This window comes from Geotrypetes seraphini, chromosome 5 (assembly GCF_902459505.1).
Source record: "Geotrypetes seraphini chromosome 5, aGeoSer1.1, whole genome shotgun sequence".
In the NCBI taxonomy this organism is placed as follows: Eukaryota; Metazoa; Chordata; class Amphibia; order Gymnophiona; family Dermophiidae; genus Geotrypetes; species Geotrypetes seraphini.
Window position 1 is genome coordinate 95,131,611 of NC_047088.1, and position 21,211 is coordinate 95,152,821.

Sequence of the window (21,211 nt, forward strand, 5' to 3'; positions counted from 1 at the left end):
ACAAGCAGGGAGGCACTAGGGCCAAGCAGTGGTCCTGGAACCACAAGCAGCTCATTATCAGTGGGCAAATTTCCCTGGCCATCCACAAAGTCAAGAAGAATAGTGTCCAGGTAGTCTTCCTTAGTGGCCCATTGTTGAATCAGAGATGGGAGTTGAATGAGAGAAATTTCCAGCTCTTCCGGGACTGCTGGAGGCAGCCTGTCTTCGATTTTGTGACCTCAAGTAGAAATACCTCCATGGAGCATTTGTTCAGCTGCTTGAAGAAAGCAACTTCAGCTTTATTTTTATTAGATTTATCATTATCAATTTATCAAAGTGTAAAAATCATTAATATTGAGACAATAAATAGGTTAAAGGCTCGCCAAACATCATATATAATAAAATCCCCCCAAGTGCCTTGCAGCGCTAATTCAAAGGGAGGGCCTGTTAATGCTATTTACGCACACAGAGGGGCAGTAAAAGGGAGGCGTACTGCTGGACAGGGGGAGCAGGAAAGAGGGGTTGATAGAAAGGGGAAGAGGTGCTGATGGACAGGGCGGCCAGAAAAAGGAAGGGAGGCATGGATAGGGGGGAGGTAAAATAAAGGGAGAAGGGCTGCTGCTGGAGAAGGGCTGCTGCTGGATAAGGGGAGCAGTGAAGGGGTGGAGGTGGACACAGGGGAGGTAAAAGGAAGGAAGAATGGACAGGGGGAGCAGGCAAGGGGTGGTGATGGACAGCCAAGGAAAAAAACAGAAATACAGAGAGAAAAAGAAATAAAGACAGACACACACACATATATTCTGGCACCTGTTAATGTAACGGGCTATAAGACTAGTGTTCTTATGTTCTTATATCACCTCCAGTTAGAGAATTCAAAACAAAAGCATATTCCACTCTTCATACAACTATCTTCAGACATTCAGTTTCTTCTTGGCACATATTATCAATAGTTCATCACTATAATCCAGGACAGGTTCAAACTATACACAACATGGCTGCAACTTCAATTCAGTTCTTGCAGGCACCTCACTCTGCTGGTCTGCTAGCCGGCAAGAATGAATGGCCTCCTGCTTAACATTTTCCCCACACTAATCCTGCAGGAGCTATAAAGCAGTTCTTGGGCCAAGCTTTCTTTAAAGCATTCAAACACTTCCACCTAACTGACCTTTCCCTCAAGCTAAGGTCAGAAGGTGTGGGAACTTCCACCCTTATAGTGATTTTATGATCCTGTACCCGCCCAATGTTCCCCCAATATTCATTGTCACAGGAGTAGCAAACCTTGGGTCTTTAAAAGCTAATTGTGCTTGCTTTCTAGTCTTTAAACCAGGCTCCTGTTAGCAGCAGTGCTGGCTATCTCAGTCACTCCCCACTCCCAAAGCTTTGCATACTGCACTCCGAGATTTATAACTAGTTCAGGATCATTCTATTTAAACACAAACATTCAGGTTTGTCCCCTAAGCAACTCATTCACTCATACATTCATATATCACACTTTCTTCTGGTTCTGGACACCAGTCCATATATTATCCCAGGACAAGCAGGCAGCATATTCTTTACGCATGGGTGACGTCACCGACGGAGCCCTCGGTACGGACCTTTTTAACTAGAAAGTTCTAGTTGGCCGCACCGCGCGTGCGCGAGTGCCTTCCCGCCCGACGGAGGAGTGCGTGGTCCCCAGTTTCTTCGTTTCCGCGGAGCGAAGAAGACGCGTGTGTTTTTTCAACGGCCGTTGAAATCACTTTTTGCCTTCCCGCTCGCGCTTTTTTCCATTTTTTCTTCTTTTTTGCCTTCGGGTTTCTTTTTTCCTTTGATTTGTAAAAAAAAAAAAAAAAAAAAAAACTTATATTTTTTCCCTTTTTTCCGTCTTTGCCCCGGCGGGGCCTGTTGCCATTATACAGGCCTCGGGGTTCGATTTTGCGGAGGCTGTTTTCCCCTTCATGCCCCCGCAAGTCGGTTTTAAGAAGTGCCAGCGGTGTGCACGCCCGATCTCCCTCACTGACCCACACAATTGGTGTTTACAGTGTTTGGGTCCGGAGCATCGGGCGGACTCCTGCACCCGCTGTGCCACTCTTAAAAAGCGGACGCTTAAAAACCGACAAATCCAACAAAATCTTTTGTTCGGCACCGGGTCGACGATGGACTCCTCGGCATCGACAGCGGTACCACAGAAATCGGCACCGTCTACTTCGACACCGCCCGACCCCACATCGGCGTCTCTGGCGCCAGGTAAGCTGGCTAAGAAGCCTCCCTCTTCCCTCGAGCGTCCACCAGCCACAGTGGCGACACCGACATTGCCGGCCTCGCGCCGATCCCGAAAGCGCTCCGCCCCGATTTCGGTGAGTGCCTCGTCATCGGCCTCCTCATCGCCGGGGCGTGGAGCGGCACCTAAGGAACCGAAGCAAAAGAAAGCGGTTCCGGTGCCACCCCTGGATGACCGTATTACGGCCATCCTACAAGTTCAACTCCAGGAACAGTTGCAGCGCCAACTCGAGCACCTGTTACCCACTATCCTGGCACCGCTCCTTTCGGTACCAGACCGGCCCGAGCCCCGTACCGAGCCCCCGGTATCCACCCCATCGGTACCTATCAATACCTCTATGCCGATTCTTTCGGCTGAGCAACTTCATGCCCATCCGGTGGTTCACCCTCATACCACGACGGATCCTCCTCGGGACCAGGCAGGACACCATTCTTCCCGGGACCGGGATCGACGCCGGTCCTCTTCTCCCGGTACCGTTTCGGTGCGCTCTGGAAAATCTTTATCCAAGACTCACCACACCGCACCTTCCACCCCGGTGTCTCGGCATGCACACCCAGAGGTCCGGGACCCAGACCTATGGGAAGAGTCCCCCCCCGGTACCGAGGAGGATCTCTCCTCATCTGATGAGGATCCATCGGCACCCGATGCCACCTCCAAACCTGAGCAGTCCTCCTTTTCGAAATTCCTCAGGGAGATGTCTGCAGCCTTGTCCCTTCCTCTGGAATCGGACTCTAAAAAATCTCAAGCCTTCCTGGAGGCTTTAGATTTTGAACAACCTCCTAAGGAGTTCCTCAAGCTCCCCGTACATGACATCCTACGGGAGACTTTTTACAAAAATTGGGAGAACCCCCTTACGGTACCGGGGGCCCCCCGTAAACTGGACAACCTCTATCGAGTAATCCCTATTCCAGGGTTCGACAAGTCTCAATTGCCCCATGAGTCCCTTCTTGTCGAATCCACCTTAAAAAAGACTCAGGGCTCCAGTGTCTATGCCTCTACCCCTCCTGGCAGAGAGGGTAAGACCATGGATAAGTTTGGCAAGAGGCTCTACCAGAATGCCATGCTGGCCAACAGGGCAAATAATTATTCATTCCATTTTTCATTTTACATGAAACATTTGGTTCAGCAGCTGTCCGCCCTTCAGAAATACCTCCCGGAGCGCAAGGTTCCACTTTTTCAGCAACACATATCTGGCCTCCTTCAGTTGCGAAAATTTATGGTCCGCTCGATATACGATTCATTCGAGCTCACCTCCCGTGCCTCTGCCATGGCCGTAGCCATGCGCCGCCTGGCCTGGCTGAGAGTCTCAGACCTGGACATCAACCACCAGGATCGTCTGGCGAACGCCCCCTGTCTGGGGGATGAGCTTTTTGGAGAGTCCCTGGATTCCACCACCCAGAAACTCTCCGCCCATGAAACCAGGTGGGACACCCTGATTAAGCCGAAGAAAAAGGCTCCACCTGCACGACCTTACAGGCCTCAATCATCCTATCAGCGCAGGTTCTCAGCCAGGCCACTCAATCCGCCTTCTCAACAACCTCGGCGACCCCGTCAGCAACAACACCATACCCAGGCTCGTTCTCAGCCCAATCAGCCCAACAAGCCTCTTCAACCTGCAAAGCCTTCTCAGCCCTTTTGACTCTTCTCTCCAGGGCATAGCCAGTCTTCCGCCTTTGCTCCCTCTTCCACAACCAATCGGAGGTCGTCTCCGCATATTTTTCAGCCGTTGGGAGGTCATCACATCGGACCAGTGGGTCCTCAACATCATCCACCACGGCTACTCTCTCAACTTCCAGACCCTTCCACCGGACAACCCTCCCGTAGAGTCTGCTTCACACTCATCTCAAACCCCCCTCCTCCTGAGGGAGGTTCAATCCCTCCTCCTTCTCAATGCCATCGAAGAAGTACCTCCAGAACAAAGGGGTCAGGGATTCTACTCCCGCTACTTCCTGGTACCCAAAAAGACGGGAGACCTCCGTCCCATTCTCGATCTCAGGGACCTCAACAAGTGTCTGGTCAAGGAGAAGTTCAGAATGCTCTCCCTTGCCACGCTTTACCCTCTTCTCTCTCAACACGACTGGCTATGTTCCCTGGACCTCAAGGAGGCCTACACTCACATCTCCATCAATCCGAATTCTCGCCGCTATCTGCGTTTCCAGGTCCTACACCGCCACTATCAGTACAAGGTGCTACCGTTTGGCCTCGCTTCATCACCCAGGGTATTCACCAAGTGCCTTATAGTAGTAGCGGCCTTCCTCAGGTCTCACAACCTCCAGGTGTTCCCCTACTTGGACGATTGGTTGGTGAAAGCACCTACGTCTCAACTTGTGCTACAGGCTACTCATCACACCATCTCTCTCCTCCACCTCCTGGGGTTCGAGATCAACTACCCCAAGTCGCATCTGCTTCCCACCCAGCGACTTCAATTCATCGGAGCTGTTCTGGACACCACTCTAATGAGGGCTTTTCTTCCCTCCGATCGTCAATGGACCCTGCTCCGTCTCTGTCGTCAGGTCCTCAGACATTCTTCCATTCCGGCCCGACAGATGATGGTCCTCCTGGGTCACATGGCCTCGACAGTACATGTCCTTCCTCTGGCACGTCTCCACCTCCGCACACCTCAATGGACTCTCGCCAACCAATGGTCACAGACTACGGATCTTCTTTCTCATCCCATCTCTGTGACATCATCTCTTCAGCAAGCTCTCCAATGGTGGTTGAACTCCTCAAATCTTTCCAGGGGTCTGCTCTTTCATCTGCCCCCTCACTCCATGATCATCACCACAGATGCCTCCCCCTATGCGTGGGGAGCCCACCTGGGAGATCTCCGCACCCAGGGACTTTGGACCCCACAGGAGCGTCAACATCACATCAATTTCCTGGAACTCAGAGCCATGTTCTACGCCCTCAAGGCTTTCCAGCATCTTCTCTGCCCCCAGGTTCTTCTCCTGTGCACAGACAATCAAGTCGCCATGTACTACATAAACAAGCAAGGCGGCACCGGATCTTGCCTCCTTTGTTTGGAGGCTCTACGCATCTGGACCTGGGCCACGGCCCGCAATCTCTTCCTCAAGGCTGTCTATATCCAGGGCGAACAGAACTCTCTGGCCGACAATCTCAGCCGCATCCTTCAACCTCACGAGTGGACGCTGGACCCTCCAACACTCCACTCCATCTTTGCTCGCTGGGGCACTCCGCAGGTGGACCTCTTTGCAGCACCTCACAATCATCAGCTGCCCCAATTCTGTTCCAGACTCTTCTCTCCTCATCGTCTGGCCCCAGATGCATTCCTGCTCGATTGGAGGGATCGGTTCCTGTATGCCTTCCCTCCACTTCCTCTGCTGTTGCGGACCTTGTCCAAACTCCGCAAGGACAGAGCCACCATGATTCTCATCGCCCCTCGGTGGCCTCGACAACACTGGTTCTCCCTTCTGCTCCAACTCAGCTCCAGGGAGCCCATTCCTCTTCCTGTGTTTCCTACTCTACTTACACAGCAGCATCAATCTCTACTACATAGAAACATAGAAACATAGAAAGGTGACGGCAGAAAAGGGCTACAGCCCATCAAGTCTGCCCACTCTACTGACCCACCCCATTAAGTCTGAGTGCTGCTCGACCCATGTAGGGATCCCACGTGGATGTCCCATTTATTCTTAAAGTTGAGCACGCTTGTGGCCTTGATTACCTGCGTCGGAAGTTTGTTCCAGTGATCTACCACTCTTTCTGTGAAGAAATACTTCCTGATGTCACCTCTAAATTTCCCTCCCCTGAGTTTGAGCGGGTGCCCCCTTGTGACCGAGGGTCCCTTGGGAAGGAATATATCGTTTTCTACCTCGACACGACCTGTGACGTACTTAAAAGTCTCAATCATGTCACCCCTTTCCCTGCGCTCCTCTAGAGAGTACAGCTGCAATTTGCCCAGTCTTTCCTCGTATGAGAGACCCTTGAGTCCAGAGACCTTCCTAGTGGCCATTCGCTGGACCGACTCAGCTCGAAGCACATCTTTACGGTAATGTGGCCTCCAGAATTGCACACAGTACTCTAGATGAGGTCTCACCATGGTTCTATACAGTGGCATTATGACTTCAGGTTTGCGGCTGACGAAGCTTCTATTGATACATCCCATCATTTGCCTCGCCTTGGATGAGGCCTTCTCCACTTGTTTGGCAGCCTTCATGTCTGCACTGATGATCACTCCCAAGTCCCGTTCCTCTGAAGTCCTAGCTAGTGTTTCTCCATTCAAGGTGTATGTTCTGCATGGATTTCTGCTGCCGAGATGCATGACCTTACACTTCTTAGCGTTGAAGCCCAGCTGCCATGTCGTGGACCATTTTTCCAACTTGATCAGATCCTGCGTCATACCATCCGTGGGATTGCTTCCACCCACTATATTACACAGTTTGGCGGCGTCGGCGAACAGCGCTACTTTACCCTGAAGCCCTCGGGTCAAGTCCCTTATGAATATGTTAAAAAGGGATGGTCCCAGGACTGAGCCCTGAGGCACACCGCTAGTCACCTCCGATGTCTCAGAGAGGGTGCCATTGACCACCACTTTCTGAAGTCTTCCACTCAGCCAATCGTTGACCCACGCCGTTAGTTTCTCACCTAACCCCATCGATTTCATCTTGTTTAATAGTCTACGGTGTGGGACACTGTCAAAAGCTTTACTGAAATCCAAGTATACTATGTCCAGAGACTCTCCCGAGTCCAGCTTTCCTGTCACCCAATCAAAGAAGCTGATGAGATTGGACTGGCATGACCTGCCCCTAGAGAATCCATGTTGACAGGGATCCCTCAGATTCCCCTCATCCAATATTGTGTCTAATTTCTCTTTAAGTAGAGTTTCCATGAGTTTACACACTATTGATGTGAGACTTACTGGTCTGTAATTTGCGGCCTCCGCTCTGCAACCCTTTTTGTGCAGAGGAACCACGTTGGCAGTTTTCCAGTCCAGGGGGACTCTCCCCGTATTTAGGGAGAGATTGAAGAGTATTGCTAATGGTTCCGCCAAAACATCGCATAGCTCTCTGAGCACTCTTGGGTGCAGATTGTCCGGTCCCATGGCTTTGTTCACCTTGAGTCTTGACAGTTCTTTGTAAACATCAGCTGGTGTGAACTCAAACTTCTGAAATGGGTCTTCCATGCTTTGCTTTGCTGCTAGCCGAGGCCCGTGCCCTGGTGCTTCGCAGGTAAAGACTGAACAGAAGTAATCATTCAGTAGTTTGGCTTTATCGGAGTCTGTTTCTACATAATTCCCGTCTGGTGTTCTAAGGCGTACTATCCCGTTTGCGTTCTTTTTCCTGTCGCTAATGTATCTGAAGAAGGATTTGTCCCCTTTCTTGATGTTCTTTGCTAGAGTTTCTTCCATACGAATTTTGGCCTCCCTGACTGCTGTTTTGACCGCTGCAGACTTTTTTCTGTATTCAATGTTTGCTTCTTTTTCCCCCGTGCGTTTGTATGAGAGAAATGCTCTTTTCTTCTCCTTGACGAGGCACGATACCTCATCTGTGAACCATTGGGGTTTCTTTTTTCTTTGTTGTTTGGTTACCGATTTTATGTAGCGGATAGTTGCCTCATGAAGGATCGATTTCAAGGTTGACCACATAGCCTCCACATTAGTAGTTACTTCTTGAACCTGCAGCGTCTGATAGACGAAATCTCCCATGCGTGCGAAGTCAGTGCCCCGGAAATTGAGTACCTTTGTTTTTGTTTGTGATCTAGGAAAGCCTTTCTTAAGGTTAAACCATACCATGTTATGGTCACTGGTGGCTAGCGTCTCTCCCACCGAGACCTCTGAGACGCTCTCCCCATTCGTAAGTACCAGGTCCAGGATGGCCTGGGCCCTAGTGGGCTCTAGTACCATTTGTTTGAGCCGTACTCCCTTCATGGACGTTAATATCCTCCTGCTATCACAAGTTGTCGCTGATAGTGTGTTCCAGTCTACATCAGGCATGTTGAAGTCTCCTAATAGTACAGCCTCCCCCCGTAAGGTGATATTCTCAATGTCTTCAATTAGTTCTGCGTCCTTGTCCTCCGATTGTCTTGGAGGTCTGTATATCACACCAAGGTACAGGCATTTTTCTCCGCCTCTGGCCAGGTTTACCCAGATAGATTCCCCAGTATACTTGACATCCGTGATCCTGGTTGTCTTAATGTTTTCTTTGATGTATAGTGCTACCCCACCTCCTAACTTACCCTCTCTGTCTTGTCGAATCAGGTTGTACCCTGGTATAGTTATATCCCACCCATGAGAGTCTGTGAACCATGTTTCGGATATTGCTACTATGTCTAGATCTGCATTAACTATTTCTGTTTCTAGTTGTAGAAATTTATTCCCTAGGCTGTGTGCGTTAACATACATAGCTCTCCACTCTTTCTGTTTACTAACCTCCTGTAGTGAGCCTCCCATTTGAGTCAAGGTGTCTCCTAGCAATTCTTTTGCAATAAGGGTACTTACCTCAGACTTAGAAGCGTAGTGTTGGTTCTCCACATCAGGATAGTTACTTACTGCTCCGGTGTAAAAGTGGGTACCCACCCCCGACTTACCTAGTTTAAAGCCCTTCGAAGTAGGCGGGCTAGTCTGTGTCCGAAGACATTCTTACCTCTGTTGGTCAGGTGGAGTCCGTCTGGTCCCTGTAGTCCCTGCAGTGTCTCTCCGTGATTCAGGAATCCGAAGTTCATCTCCCGGCACCATCGTTGTAGCCACTCATTCGTCTTCAGGATGCGTTCGTCCCTGTCCCTTCCTCTGCCCCTAACAGGAAGAATGGAAGAGAATACTACCTGTGCTCCTGTCTGCTTCAGCCTCTTTCCCAGAGCTCCGAAGTCTCTAGCTATGTCCTCCAGGGTGTTCTTAGCAGTGTCATTCGTTCCGACGTGGATGAGCAGCATGGGGAAGTGGTCCTGGGGCCTGAGAAGTCTATCGAGACAGGTGGTCACATCTTTTATTCTGGCTCCGGGTAGACAGCAGACCTCCCTCGACTGCATATCCGGTCTGCATATTGGTCCCTCAGTGCCTCTCAACATGGAGTCCCCAATGGTTATTACTCTACGCTTCTTTTGGGGGTGTCGATCCATCGTCCCTGGAGATGGAGATATGCGTTGATCCTGGTCCATCTCCCCGTCGGTAGTCTCTTCCTGCAAGACCTGGAATCTGTTCTTTAGGCTCAGCTGTGGAGTTGATGTGGAGCTGCCCTGTTGAGAGAAAGAGAGAGAAGGTGAGTATATTGTAAATTGGGGTGGGGGTCTCCTACGTTTACCTGTGGAGGAGGTCACTAACTGCCAGGAGTCAGTGTCTCCATCCATCTCCTGAACTGCAACAGTTGGTTTCTTTGTCGGCGGCCCTGGAGTCATCATGAGAGATCCATCACAGGTGCGTTCTGTGACTTGAGATAGTTCCTGCACTATCCCATCGATGTAGGCCTCATCCTCTCTAATGCCTCTCAGACGTTTCACCTCCTCCCTGAGGTTTCTTAGTTCCTGCATGATGTCTTCATCCCTCTGATCGACCTCCTCCGTCTGTGTAGAGGCCGTAATGTACTGCTGTGGGATGGCCTCTGTCTGCACGGAGGCGTCCATTCCTGGGGCTGTGTTCTCCTCTGTCTTCGCTCCACCTGACAGCTTGGTTTCTCTCGGGCTGACCTCTCCAGAGAATCTATCTCAGCCTGTCCGCCTCATTTTGGACGCCTCCAGGAAACCGGCTACCCTCCAATGTTACCATCAGAAGTGGACCAGGTTCTCCTCGTGGTGTCTACGACATCATCATGATCCCACCTCTTTAGCGGTGGAATCTGTACTGGACTATTTGCTCTCACTGTCCAATGCTGGCCTCAAATCTACCTCCATCAGAGTCCACCTCAGTGCCATCACTGCATTTCACGAGCCTATCCTCGGAAAACCTCTCACGGCTCATCCACTGGTTTCCCGGTTCATGAGAGGTCTCTTCAATGTCAAACCTCCTCTACAGCCTCCCCCTGTCGTCTGGGACCTGAATGTGGTTTTATCAGCACTCATGAAACCTCCGTTTGAGCCTCTTGCCACAACTTCGCTCAAATTTCTTACCTGGAAGGTGCTTTTCCTAATCGCCATCACCTCTGCCAGGAGGGTTAGCAAACTGCATGCACTGGTCGCCGATCCACCATTCACTGTTTTTCACCATGACAAGGTGGTCCTGCGTACCCATCCCAAATTCCTTCCGAAGGTGGTCTCAGCTTTTCACCTCAACCAGTCCATTGTGTTGCCCGTCTTTTTTCCCAAACCCCATTCTCATCCTGGGGAACAGGCACTGCACACGCTGGATTGTAAGCGTGCCCTGGCCTACTACCTTGACCGTACCAGGGCTCACCGCTCATCTCCTCAGCTCTTTTTGTCATTCGACCCTAACCGTCTAGGTCGTCCTGTCTCCAAACGGACGCTTTCCAATTGGCTTGCTGCCTGTATTGCGTTCTGTTATGCTCGGGCCGGTCTCTCACTGGAAGGTGCTGTCACGGCCCACAGGGTCCGAGCTATGGCTGCTTCTGTGGCTTTCCTCCGTTCCACGCCCATCGAGGAAATCTGCAAGGCAGCCACTTGGTCCTCAGTTCACACGTTCACTACTCACTACTGTCTGGATGCCTTCTCCAGACGGGATGGACACTTCGGCCAATCTGTGTTACAAAATTTATTTTCCTAATGGCCAACCATCCCTCCTCCCTCTTTGTTAGCTTGGAGGTCACCCATGCGTAAAGAATATGCTGCCTGCTTGTCCTGGGATAAAGCACAGTTACTTACCGTAACAGGTGTTATCCAGGGACAGCAGGCAGATATTCTTACGTCCCACCCACCTCCCCGGGTTGGCTTCTTAGCTGGCTTATCCTAACTGGGGACCACGCACTCCTCCGTCGGGCGGGAAGGCACTCGCGCACGCGCGGTGCGGCCAACTAGAACTTTCTAGTTAAAAAGGTCCGTACCGAGGGCTCCGTCGGTGACGTCACCCATGCGTAAAGAATATCTGCCTGCTGTCCCTGGATAACACCTGTTACGGTAAGTAACTGTGCTTTATGGGTTATTTAAATCTGGGAAATCCTCTTCTATTTCCATACAGTTTTCTTCCTCAGCTAGCTGTTCCCTACCCCTTCCCCATCTCCTCCCAGTGGTTGAAAATGTCTTCCTAATGTATCTTCTGGGAACTCCTCACCTGAGAACTCCTCACCCTAGAAATGTTTCTGTTTAGGAGCCCTGTACCTGACTTTCCTGTTCCCTACTGACAGAATTCTGCTACAGGGCAAAGGTAAAGGAACCCAGGCCTAGATTCTCAAAAACCGCGTTAAAAAACAATGGGCTGCTATCGCAGCCGTTCTGGTAACAAATTAAAAAAAAGTGAGTCATTCTCCAAAAAAACGTTCATGTAAATGAGGTTGGCGGAGAGTAACGAAGACTCGCTAAATTTGCATGTGCCCATCGCTGGCACTTATACACTTTTAAAACAGGTCTAGTTCAGAACATCTAAGTTCCATCAAGGTTCAATTATTATCGCAGGACATCCAAGTCTAAGCCTGCCTATAACATGCCTCCAACATGCCCCTCTTTAGTGTTGGACATACATCGGCTAGGACGCTTTAAAAGACGTCTAGAGAAAAGGTTTTGAAAATCAGCACTTGGACTCTTGGTGATTAGGACATCCAAGTGTCGATTTAGACCATTTTTGGACGTTTTAGTGATTTTGAAATGCCCCTAATAATTCGTATTGTACTTTGGTATGATTGATTCTTGGATGTCTGTTTTTAGGCTTCTCTGTCAGAAATGTAAATCACTAAATTCTATCAAAATCAAGTGGTATATAAAGTAATAAACATAAACATCTTTCTGAAAACATTAGTCTACATTTGAGCTGTATGTCAGTGGGTTTATTTAAGCATCTCATATCTTTCCAGGGATTGAGCAGTTAGCTGCCTTGCCTCCTCCCCGGGTAATAAAGACCCACCTGCCTGTTGAGTTTCTTCCTCAGAGCTTCTGGGATAAGAACTGTAAGGTATGTAGTCTAGAGCATAGCAAGTAGGTAGAAAAGAGACTATTTTATTATACAACTTTTTTTCTGAACTCTCTGCTTGCAGCAATGTTTTGGGGTTGTTGTTTTTTTGAAAGCTTTCAATTAATGTTTATACTAGTGACCATCTAATGTACCTGACAGCTCCTTATTCCTGGGAGGTCAAAAAAGGGTACAGAAAAATAATTAAGCCTCAGTCAGAACTCAGGCCTGCATAAGAACACACTTAACATCTTATTAGGAAATAAACATCTCCTATTCTTTTCCTGGGCAGATGATATATGTGGCCAGAAATGCCAAGGATGTGGCTGTATCTTATTATCACTTCTACCAGATGGCAAAGGTGCACCCAGATCCTGGAACCTGGAAACAGTTTCTGAAGAAATACATGGATGGAGATGGTGAGATGGCTATTGTGTACAGGAGATCTCTGTCTTATACCAGTACTTTAGAGTACTTACATCGGTTTTCTTGAGAGCTTAATTCCATCCCTGAGCTCTGAGGCTGGAACAGTGGGGCTAGCTAATCTTGAGTAACCTCTGTTCAATATCCCTGAGTTCTGAGGGTTTAACCTAAAAATATACTGTATAACCTGCCTTTTCAGCCAGCAGGATGTACAAAGTGGCTTACATGGCACATAAATCAGTGTATCCCTGAGTTATTAGGCCGGAGAAGGTGAAATAAACACCTCTTCTAGATTTTCAGACAGCCTACAGGATCTAAGTGCATCTTTCTCTCCCTTCTCCTGTTGCAGTTAGTTTTGGCTCATGGTATAACCATGTGAAAGGTTGGTGGGAGAAGAAAAAGGACTATCGTATCCTCTACTTGTTCTATGAGGATATGAAGGAGGTGAGAGTGTGGCTAGTGTAGCTCCTGTGAATCTTCCAAGAGCTTTAACCAATTGCCTAGAATAATTGACTTTCCATTTCCTCCTATCACCTATATTTTTCTAATGGGTATCTTTTTTTCACTACCAGCGATATCACCCTCTGATGAGTCTCTCTTCTTTTAAGGCTGGAGGTTTTTTTTCTCTGTCTCTCTCTCTCTCTCTCCTTCCACTTCCCCCCCCCACCTGGTTTTCCAATGGTTATCTGTATATCTGTCTCTTTTCCCATGGCAGAACCCAAAGCGTGAGATCCAGAAGGTGATGAAATTCATGGAGAAGGACCTAGGAGAAGAGGTTTTAGAGCGAATTGTCCGTCGCACCTCCTTTCAAGTCATGAAGGAGAATGACATGGCCAACTATGGTACAATTCCAACCTCTGTAATGGACCATTCCATTTCACCATTCATGCGAAAGGGTAAGAAATCCCTGAAAACTTGTGTGCTCATGATGGGGAAAGTAAGAAGTGTAGCCAGTTTTGAAAAATGTTCTGATTTACAGAACCACTTGTGAATTTTGCATTCTTTCAACTTTCTGACCTTTTATTTTAATTTCTTTGTTGACCCAATAGATGTGTCTTTTTTACCACATTATAAGGGATACATTTGGCTATTAGAATTATCATTTTAGCTTGGCCTTAAATTTCTGAGTTTGTTTGTTAAAGTTGCCATATTAATCATTTTTCTGCATACATTGAGTAATGTCACTGGCCAAAAAATTACATACGAACATCATCTATTCTTCATATTCATATAGGTGGCCTTGAAAAAGACCATTTTGTGTGTCAGAGTATTTGGTGGTACAAAAAACAGTAGATCAGAATAGAGGTCCAAAACTCCAATGTGAAATTTATTCACCACATAAAATCATAAATGCATAAATAACTTAAAGCCCAAGAAGGCCATGTTTCGCCCTCATAAGGGCTACATCAGGGATGTAAAAACTGACAATCAAATAAATAAGGCATGCAAAAGAGAATCACCAAAGGGTTCCACAGTGGAAAGGAGTCAACCAAGAAGAAACAAAACTGTGGAAATGATGATCTTGATGATGAAAAGTTTATTGTAAGAAATCTTCACAGGTAAAACTGTGTACTACAAGGATTCCATGATATGTACCACTTTTACCTGTGAAGATTTCTTACAATAAATGTCATCGCATCACACCAGCGAATGCCGTCCAACGTCACCCATTGCTCGTGCAGGTCGAGGGGGCGGGGCTGGTGGTGGAACAGGCATGGCTGGCTGGAATGAGGCGGGGCCATGGGTCCAGATTTTCCATTTGAAAATACCACAAACTGCTATTCTCCTTTTCTTCCAAAATGGCAATGCAGAGATCCTACAGGGTCATCCCCATTTCACCAAACCGGCTTCCTCAGGAATCTTCTGCTTGTAAATCTGCAGTATGGCTGAAGCAACACAAACATTCAGCTGCTGAGTGACATTGGGTCACTGGCACACCAGAGAAAATACTTTGTGCATCAGCTTGCTCCTCCCCTTCACCAACAAATAGCCAATCAGTGCACTCCCTCAGACTTCCTCATCTACACACTCGCTGTAATTTAAAGAAACGCAGCCCATTCAATAGGGGCATTTAAACCCTGTGGATGTGTTGTTTTTAATTCATATATCCAGCGCTGCTCATGTTGCAAAAGTTTGCGCCACCAGTCACCATGCCACGGGGATTCCTTCACCTGTTCCAATGCCACACATTTTAAAACATTAACATCATAGTGATTTTGGAGATAATGTGAAACCAATGGCTCCTCCACTCTTCTGGCTTTCACTCAGGAGCAATGTTCCAAGATTCACTTTCTTAATATGCATGAGGTTTGCCCAATGTAGAGCAGTGGGCACGGGCACCAAATCAGGTAAATCACCCTTCTTGTCACACACGATGTCTCATTCTTCAGATCATATCTTTTCCCTGTCTGTGGATGGTTAAATACACTCATTTCCACCATGAACTCACATACTGAACATTGGCCACAAGCCATATGTCCACGCCAGCCCCCCTCACTCACTACTGTACTCTTTGAGGAGTCAGCACGTTTGGTCTTAACCTTTGATGTCATTGGGAGCCTTTGCCACTCCTATAAAGTGCTGATGCCATTGCAGCATGTGGCTGCTGGTGTGCGGTCATTGGTTTTGGCTGAAGGGATGTGCCATAAGTCCCTTGGAGACCTGAGACCCAAGGAGATTTGAGGAGCCAATATTCTTCTGAAGGCGCCATATTTCAAGTTTATCAAGGTACTTTTTCATTATGGGTCAACATAAATCCAAAGTACGAGTATCTACATAGTTGGTACGATGGACAAACATTTAATAACTGGGGTACATATTGGGATTGTATCCCACTCTTTGTCGTCAACTGGAGTCTCTCTTAGTCCTCCAGCTTGTACTCCCCCTGATGAACACAGAACCTCATTGTATAGGCTCTATAGGCTCTATATCTCCTAGCCCTGTTCAATCTGGACTTCAAACTTTTCTTAATGTATCATTTTCTAAAATGCCACAAGTTTGTTTTTCTCAAATTATTTCCACTGAAGACCCAGGTTTGAGGGTCAAGGAAGGAGACATGCAGGACATTACCCTAAAAGACTTATGGGATTTAAATTACCATATGGAGGGGATGTTAAAATCAGTTATAACTCAGAATCAAAGGTTTTCTCAAGAAGTTGTAGAGAAATTAATGTGGATTCTAATACACAGCATTATCCTTAGATGAACAATTGTCAGCGGATGAAACTCAGGCTTCTTCTCTTCATGCAGTTTCAGTGTCTGCACTTAAGGATTCTTATAATTTGCATTTAAAGTTAGAGATGATAGAAAATGCAAATAGGGCAAGAAATATGTGTTTTGTTAATTTTCTTAGAATTTATTTGCTTTCACTGGAAACTTTACTGAGGAAATATCTCGGTGAGTTCTAAGTCTAAAAAATGCTACAAAGTTTTCTTTTTCTAAATACTTTTACCTCCCTTCTATTGAACAATGTGTGGGATCAGTTAGGTTCTCCTGATATTGACAACTGCTTTTCTTGAAGATTCTCAAGAGGTGATTCAGATCAGATCTATTTTTTTAGTAACATGTGTTAATGAATTTGATAAATCTTTGATTCTGAAGGTGTACAAGGGACTACAGAAAAGTTCTCAGCCCAGCCAACAAAGTTGGGGCAGTCTCCATTGAGGGCTATGTACTTAGTCCAATTTTTTTTTTTTTTTGTTCCATATTTTTCCAATAAAAAGAAAAAGTGGAAAATTGCTGGATTAAGGGTATAGCCCTCGATGGAGACTGCCCCAACTTTGTTGCTTGGGTTGAGAACTTTTCAGTGGCCACTTGTACTTTAAGAAAAACTTTTTGGTTTTTTTGTGAAGTAAAAGTGATGTTATTTCCTGATATTGGTCAGGCCACTCAATTGAGGCAAAAGGCTTTCTTAACTTTGAAACCTAGGGTGTTGGGCTTGGGTGCAACTTTTTTCTGAAGTTTCCTTGCAAGTGTTAGTTACCTATTAAAGTAAAGATTTATTTTTGTGAATTCTTTGCAACTAGAGCAATTTCTTAAGGCTCAGGGGAAATTGACTGATTTTAAAAAGGAGCTTAAAATATATACTGTGCCTTAGATAAGTGGAATTAATTTTTCTATATTACCTATTATTACTTAAGAGATATGATTTTCTCCCTTGATGAGGGCTAGATGGAAACTTTATGATATTTTTCTCTTTTCTAGTATGTTATTATAATGTGAATTGAATTCCATATTCTGTATTTCTTTATATAAGAAGTAAATATTTTTGAGTAAATGAAATAATAAATAATTTCATAAATAAATAAATAGATATCCTTAACCCCTCCCCACAAAATCCTTGAAATATTCAGGTTTCAAATAATTTGGTACCAACAAACAGAAATGTATTCAATCTAGCATAATTCAAATAATGTACATGGAAGCCCTACATCTACCATTGTCCTTAATAAACAAGAATCTTTGCAGAAATTCTTGCAACCTAACATAATTCAGATTATTTGTGTGTCCACAAAGGTCCTTATTAAACAAATGTCCTTAATAAACAAGACTCTTTGCAATCTCAAAAAACAAATAAACAGATAAGTTCATTTCCATATTCAGACCTAAATGGGCTTACTGTTTGAAATTTAAAGATAAACCTTTGTTCAGTTCTCAGCAGAAGTTGATATTTGTTATCTCCTCTCCATGACAGCTGGGGTACTGCCAGTGCAAAGAAACCATACTCTTAAAAAGCATGACTAGTTTCAATCATGTGTTCCACAAGTGGCTTGTCTTTAATTTTCATCTTAATGGCAGTCTTACATTACATTACATTAGAGATTTCTATTCCGCCATTGCCTTGCGGTTCAAGGCAGATTACAAAAGGATTACACTAAAGGTATTACATGAAGAAGATATCTGGTAATTTCTAAAGGAGATATGGAGTAGATTAGGTTGCTTTGGAGAATCGGGAAGGTATTAGGGAGTGGTATTGGGAAGTGGGAAAGAGCTAGTGGTATACTCTTGTGTTCAGTAATCATCAGATTGAGTCTCCTTTTTCTCTTGCCAATATAGATAAGATTACATGGACAAATAACAGCATAAACCATACCAACAGTTTAGCAATTGTAGAAATGATTAAGCTTAAACTCTTCACCTGTCCTAGGGTGTATAAATGTTTTAATTTTCAAATTAACATTACACACTGAACATGAGCTGTATTTAAAATGACCCAATGGTAAATGCTTTACCACTGAACCAATAACTGGCAATGCTGAAGGCACCAACATATCCCTTAAATTATTTTCTCTCTTATAAGCCATCATTACATTATTTTCAGACTAATGGTCAATTTTCTGTATGACATGCTGATGTTTTTTCTCAGAGGACATGTGTATGAAGGACAATGGACAAACAATTTTATCAACTGTGGTCTTAGGCTGAACAGTCAGTAAATCTTTTCTTTCTATAGCAGCTGCACGCTGATAGCAAGCATCAATGCATTTATATGAATAACCTTTCTCATGGAACCTTTTTCTCATTTCTTTAGACCATTCTTCTATTCCCCGTGCACCTCTACCTCACGCCTCTCTCTATGCCAATTTTCCTTTCTTCCTTTCCCATGTGCACCATCTGTCACTCACACGCTCATGCCCAACAATTGCCCCTTTCCATTCCCTCCCTCCTAAATCCCATGTTCATGCCACTTCCCTTCCTTCTGTGTCGAGTTTGTGCCCCCACTGCCTAAAATTAAGTTGCATGCCGGGAATCCCTGCCTGCCCCGCCCGCACACCTCCCCCCCCCCGGAGCCGACCTGTCCACGGAAGCCACAGGCGCTACCGGGGATCCTTGTCCCCCGCCTGCCCCCTGCCGAAGCTGCTGCTGGGGATTGCTCCCTGCCTACCTGTCTGCCCGCCCGCCCGCCATACCACCCTCCACCCCTGAAGCTGACCCTGTTACTTTGTTGGATTTGGACTCACTCCATCCTCCCCCTGCAGCAACTCCATGCAGTGACTGTGCATGCAGCAATTCACACGCTGCACATGGCTGACCCATAAGCCTTCCCTTTGATGTCAATTCTGATGTCAGAGAGAAGGTTCTGGGTCAGCTACGCAGTGTGTGAGTCACTGCCTGCGTCCCTCCATGTAGTTCTGCTGGGGGAAGAGAGAATTAGTAAGGCTCCAACGAAGTAACAGAGTCGGCTTTGGGGCTGGGGGGTGGTGCAGTAGGTAGGCCGACAGGCAGGGAGGGATCTCTGGCAACGGCTTCAGCAGGGGGCGGGTGGGCGGGCAGGGAGGAATCCCTGGTGGTGGTGGCGACCAGGCCGCTTACCCCCAACAAGTGGACCGTGTACCCCCAAGGGAGCTTGGGCAGTATGTGGTTGGGGGTACTCAGTTGATATTTGTTAGACTTAGAGGGTACTTAGTTTGAAGTAGTTGAGAAACCCTGCTGTAGGCAATCAGCCAGCACCAGCGCCTCTCCTTCTCTCCGGCCCTCTTCCCTGCTGGTGACCCTCACTGGCATCTCAGGGCCCATCTGGAGGGCCTCTGTGCATGCACAGATGTAAATATGATGATGTCACACATACACGTGACATCATCTCGGCTACGTCTGCACATTTCCAGATGCCTTGAGCCATGGCCACTACCTTTAGTGTGCCCCGGCTCGAGAAAGTTTGAGGGACACTGCTTTAGACAATTATTTTTATGTAACTGGGTTAGATCATAGCCTTTTTTTATCTCAAAAACTGACTAAAAGAAAAGTTATTCTTCATTTACTGACTGAACCATTATTAACTGAAATTAGGATATTAGGAAAAGCTATACTTTTCTTATCAAACTGCATTGCAAACTTAATATTGACGTCTAACTGGTTTACCCAACCATAAAATTCTTGAAAGACTTCTGTGGTGCCCTGCCAGATAATAAAAACATCATCAATATATCTCTTCCAAAGTATAATGTTCTCACTAAATCAGTGTGTTGAAAAAGATCTTTTTTTCAAATGTTAATAATGGTTCATTTTCAACTGATGTTTATAGAAAGCCAACTGATGTTAATATATTTTTGAACTATAGAAGCTGTCACTGTCAGTCACTGAAGAATAATCTTCCTTTTAGTCAGTTTTTGAGATAAAGGCTATGATCTAACCCAGTTACATATAAAGAATGGGCTAAAGAAATGAGAAAAAGGTTTCATGAGAAAGGTTATCCGTATAGATGATATAAATGATTTGAGTCCCAATAAGATGTTATTTTTTAATATAAGATGCTATTTTTTTTTTAAATAATAATCTAACTTGGAATCGCATATAGCTCATAAGTACCTCACATTCCAAGTAATAAATATCCGTTGTACTATATGATTCAATCAATGTTAATAGCTGTAAATTTCATAACTTTCTAGAACTTCGGACCTTAGAAACACTACTCATCACTCAAATATTTATCATAGCAATAAGCTTGACGTGTTGTCTAATGTGGATCTTTCTCATACAGTTATATGCATGTCCGCTGCTTTTCAGGTATACTAGATAGAAAAGTGCCCATCGGGACAGTTAGGGAAAACACCTGAATGGAGTAAGTGGCTTATGCAAAAACTGCCCTGGAGCAAAAAGAAACTTGAATAAATAAGAAAGATATTATTAACAAAAGACCAGGAAGAATATAGTAGAGAGAGAGGGAAAAGAATATCTATCATAATAAAACCCTTACCATGCATGCATAATTGAATCTCCTTGCATCCGTGCTTTGTGCTACCGTGCCGCTGCATGCGCAGTAGAAGGAGCATGGTTTCGTGCGGCGGTTTCCACATGCGCAGTGGGAAGAAGGAGTGTGCGGCGGTTTCCCCATCTTGACGAGTGTTGGAGCCTGCGGCAGTTTAAACATTGCCTTCCCTCGGTGATGCGGCGAGCCAGTGTAGACTACCACGAAAACCAGGAGACTTCTCTGTGTGCTACAGATTGCCTTCCCTCCATGACGTTGGACAGGGGGAGCAGGGAAAGGGTGCTGCTGGACATGGGGAGATGAAAGGAAGGGAAAAGGGCTACTGCTGGATAGAGGGTGCAGGGAAGGGGTGCTGCTGGACAGGGAGGAGGTAAAAGGAAGGGAGAAGGGCTACTGCTGGACAGGTGCGGCTCGTGAGAGTAGCTGCCGCGGCACCTTTAAACTTAAAAATAAACTCCAGCAAGGGACTAAGGGAGCTGGCCAGACCGTGGGAAGTGAAAGGGGGGGTGGCAAGGGACTAAGGGAGCAGGCCAGATGAAGGGAAGGGAAGGGGGCGGCGGCAAAGGACTAAGGGAGCCGGCCAGACCACTGGAAGGGAAGGGGAGGGCGGCAAGGGATTAAGGGAGCCAGCCAGACCACGGGAAGGGAAGGAGGGGCATCAAGGGACTAAGGGAGCAGGCCAGACCATGGGAAGGGAAGGGGTTAGGGGGAAATGCTGCTGCTGATGCATAGGGACATGGAGGGGGAGGGAAATACTGCTGCTGCTGCTGCACAGGGAAGTGGGGTGGGGGGAGGGAAATGCTGCTGCACAGGGAAATGGAGGGGGAGGGAATGCTGCTGT

General features: G+C 46.6%; 1 protein-coding gene across 2 annotated transcripts in view; it reads left to right on the forward strand.

Moving 5' to 3' along the window:
* The window catches only part of LOC117360997 (sulfotransferase 1 family member D1-like), an 87,273-nt gene that overhangs the window by 52,069 nt on the left and 13,993 nt on the right, over positions 1–21,211 (forward strand). For both annotated transcript variants that reach the window (XM_033945740.1, XM_033945741.1), the window contains exons 4-7: positions 12,148–12,245; positions 12,535–12,661; positions 13,015–13,109; positions 13,381–13,561. In XM_033945740.1, the coding sequence (XP_033801631.1) occupies positions 12,148–12,245; positions 12,535–12,661; positions 13,015–13,109; positions 13,381–13,561 (501 nt within the window). The remainder of the gene's footprint in view (positions 1–12,147; positions 12,246–12,534; positions 12,662–13,014; positions 13,110–13,380; positions 13,562–21,211) is intronic.